General features: G+C 32.2%; 1 protein-coding gene across 1 annotated transcript in view; it reads right to left on the minus strand.

Annotated features, from left to right (window-relative positions):
• Positions 1-4160, minus strand: part of LOC111393690 (serine hydroxymethyltransferase 2, mitochondrial-like) — a 25745-nt gene extending 21585 nt beyond the window's left edge. Inside the window, exons 1-3 of the mRNA XM_023019354.1 lie at positions 4155-4160; positions 1182-1306; positions 793-885 (exon numbers count right to left, since the gene is read on the minus strand). Coding sequence (XP_022875122.1) covers positions 793-885; positions 1182-1229 — 141 coding nt within the window. The 5' untranslated portion in view covers positions 1230-1306; positions 4155-4160. The remainder of the gene's footprint in view (positions 1-792; positions 886-1181; positions 1307-4154) is intronic.
• Positions 4161-4166: the final 6 nt, after the last annotated feature.

A 4166-nucleotide genomic window follows, 5' to 3' on the forward strand; every position in this document is an offset into this window, starting at 1 on the left:
GCTCTTTCACTTCCTCTCATACCCCCGACATCTCAAATTGTGTGTCATAGTCATTAATCAAAATTGAAGTCATATTGCCTTTCCATGTCCCCATTACACCCTCGCCCTTGGTCAAGAACCAATGTTTTCGACATTGGAGGACAGTGAATGTTTTCCGGTCAATCATATTAAACATTTCAATGACGACCTTGATCAATTTGAAAGTATGAGGCATATAAAGCTATTGTCTCCATCATGAGATGTATCCTCTCCATCCATATTGACTCTGGTCTATCTTGTTTGTTGTAAGCAGTGATGATTATTAAATTACCAACAACAAAATGAGTGTATTTAACTAAAGAAAGCCCATCATTTTGGCTTGGTAATTTACTTCAACAAAAAACTTTCCCCCTACTTCTTGATATATTCCTTCCAGACATCCTACTTTATATAGATTTTCCCCTGCCGCTCACCAAAAAATAAACTTAAAGAAAAGATCGGTCTTGGTTGTTGAAAGCAGTGATAACTATTAATTTGCCAACAACAAAAGAAGTAAACTTAGAAAGGCTTAAGAGGGCGCTACTGAAGAAACATCATGTACAATTTTTGTACCCTTTTCTGATACGTTTGTGTGTGTGTGTGTAGAGAGAGAGAGAGAGAGAGAGAGAGACGCCTGGTGTCGCATTTTCTATACCTAGAAACGGTTATAACCTAAGCTGAAAAATGAGTCCCAGAATTTAATCAAAATTACAAACAACGATGACACGTTTACTCAAACATCTATTAGACATATAAAGGACCAAAATAAGGTACCTGATCATAGTCAATGTAGCCAGTGCTCTCATCCAGTCTGTAAGGCATCGTCTCAAAAAATATAGACACAGCAGATATCTTCTTTGTATCAGTCTGAGACAGAATCCCCAAAAGAATTTAGAAGGTTAAAATGGCAAATCGAGATGTATGATATTAAGTCCCAATTTGATGAAGATTAAAATCAGATTTTTAGCAAATTTTAATAAAAATTGATAAATTGTGTGATTGAAAGTTATAAGTACCATGAAATATGTGGTTAAAATTAATTGTTGACTTTGACTTTGACTTTGACTTTGACTTTGATAAAAATATAGATTTTAACTTCTATCAAACAAAGGCTAAATAGAAAAGCACAAGTAGTTTGCAAAGGTTAAGAAAGTCACAAGCACCTGATAACCATGTGACAGATGACCACCATGAGGCAGATCAAGAGCCATGATCCTTTCGTGAGGTTTTAGCAGAGCCGTATAAACTTGGAAATTGGAAGGGGATCCAGAGAGAGACTGTACATTCACTGTAAAACAATGTATTTACTACCTTTGATGAGATTGTACAAACCATTTCACTAAATTAAGAATAATAGCAAAATCTTTAATGACACCAAATTGCTTTTTCATCAGCTTTGTTTTGAAAATATCAGATATCACAAGTATTATTGAATTTTCAGTAACGAATTTCCATTCTTCAAAGCAACAAGAATCCCCAAATTTCTTCTTGGCGTGTCGCTTTTAGCCCATCTCTCTCTCTACAATTGAGTTCTTATTTCATTACAGAAAATTCCTTCAAGACAGGACCAAAGCAATTTGACTGTGGTTTTCTTCTGATTAATGCAACTTCTGAAGCCATAGAACGAAAACAGATCTACTTAAAACAAGAGCAAACAGATCCATTGAAAACAACGGAGTTTGTAGCCGAGCTTCCATAAGTTTCCATCTGACTTCCCTATTCTAACCAAGTTTCAGCTTTTAATCAAATATAAAATATTGGGCTAGATGAATATTAAAAATTGATATTCAGATCTAGAATTATTATCCCACTTAACAAGAATCAACTAGAACTGATAATCATAAGCATCAATACAAAAATTTCAATAACAAATCTCGATTACGATTTTATATGCAAGATAAGAAACCCACTGGTAAATTCATAATAAGAAAAAAATGATCATTATTTTGATCTTATCGATATAGAGAGCAAGGCACTTATTTTTGCGTCAGAGATGTAACACCACATCTCACTATTGTCTATTTTCTGTATCCATATGCCTACAGAATTCTCACAATTCACAATATGAGCTAAAAGAACAAGAAGCAGAAGCTTCAAAAATATTCCTTCTATAATAAAGATTGAAAAAGTAACTAAAAATTTATTTTCCACAGTTATAAATAAATATCCGAAAGAGTAACCATCAGCATCTTTGCTAGGCAATTCAAATATTCAATACTCCTAAGTTCACATTCATGTTCATTACTTCTATTACCAACAAAATGCGAAAGAAAATAATATAGAATGTTTAGTTCGATCATCATTCCCAAAAGATAAAGTATTCACACAATAAACACCTAAAAAAAATTGTAAATAGAAATAATTATGTAACCAAAACACCGATATGGTTGAAGTTATATTTGTATCACCTATAGAAGACAACGGTTTGACATTGGAAGAAAAGTTAAAAGAACTTAATTGCTAAGCCTTTATTTGGCTTTGCAAAGAAGTTTAAAAAGTTCATTTTCATATCTATTCAAAGTCAAACATTAATTTCAATTGCACATTCATAACCTATGATACACTAAGATGGACAAATGTGTCCTACATGCTATTTTTAAAAAAATTACTAACATGGCACGTTGATTAAATTCTTTAAAATTCTACATTTCTATATAGTATAAATTTAATTTTATACTTACTATTAATTTTTCTTGTAAATACGAGTACCTTTTTATTATTTAATAATAAATTTAATTTAAAAATATATAATATTTCTAAGAAAGAAAAATTAACATGGTAGATCACTTGAGGAGTGTCGAACATGAGGCATGCCACCCTGGTTAAAGTGTCTATGCGACACAATTTATAAATACTACTCATTTATTATCCATATATTCTATGAAGCCCACTACTATTCCTCCTAAAAAGTTACTAATAATTTTAGACAAACAGAGCACACGTTCCATAAATTTTTACATGTTTATCATGCAATAAAGAATTATTTCTTTGAACTAGATTATAGTTTGTGAAAAGAGAATGAAGTAGGACAAATAACAAGAAAACATTAAAAGTAGGATAAAACTCTAAAAAGTGGTGATCTTCAATTTTAAAACTTGAAGTTTTCTAAGAATATAAATTCAGATTTAATGCAACCAAAAAAAGGAAAACTGTGAAAAATATCTAAAATTTTTAGGTTTTGCTACAGTTACCCAGAGTGTTACACTCCGGGTTACTTGCCCCTCACATGGGTGGGGGGGTCCCATGCATTTATTGGGCGTGGGACCCGCCCCCCATGTGAGGGGCAGGTAACCCAGAGTGTAACACTCCGCGTACAAATAGCAAAATCCAAAATTTTTACCAGTTTAATCCATCCAAACTCTCATTTTTTCTTTTTTCTTTTTTTCTTTTTTTATTTTTTATTTTTTTATTGGACACTTTAAGCCCTTGTTTGGCCCCCATTTTGTGGTAATGAAAATGGGTTGAATAGTGTTTTTTAAAAATGAGTGGTTGAAAAAGAAAGAAAAGTTTTTTGTTTACGTGGTGTAATATAATTTTATGGAAAATTGTGTGGTTGAAAATAAGATAGAGAAAAAATAAAATGTAATGGAATGAAAATTAATGGAGCCAAACGGGGGCTAAGTTATAGGAATTATAAGGTCAGCAAACTGCAGATTAGTTCATAAGACTCAAAATCATCCAAGTTGAACCATTAACACTATTTTCGAGGTTACGTAGTTGATCATAATCTTTTTAACTCAATTTAGATTAAAAGCACGATCAGTGGAGCTAATATATGAACATCAATCCTAAATCAACTTGAGAAGCGTTAAAAGACGAATTAATCATCAAAATTATATAATAAATTCAGTACTGACAAGATAATCCTTAAGTCCATGGTATAAAATTGGATTAGTAACTTCCATCAGAGAAGTATTACACTAGTCATCTCTGATTTTATGATACTATTCCTGCCGAAAAGCAGCTAATAGATGGTTAGGAGCCTCCACATATACAGGTCAGGGCAAAAATTGGCAGAAACCAACGGAGGTTGATGAACATATTTTTGTCAATGTAAGGGGAGTTCTCAATCTGTTGTCTGTTTTAAAATACATTACATACTAAATAGTGTAAAATCAACCAGGAAAGCAGTTTACCTCCCCATTTTG

The sequence above is a fragment of the Olea europaea genome, chromosome 4, assembly GCF_002742605.1.
Source record: "Olea europaea var. sylvestris chromosome 4, O_europaea_v1, whole genome shotgun sequence".
NCBI classification, from domain to species: Eukaryota; Viridiplantae; Streptophyta; class Magnoliopsida; order Lamiales; family Oleaceae; genus Olea; species Olea europaea.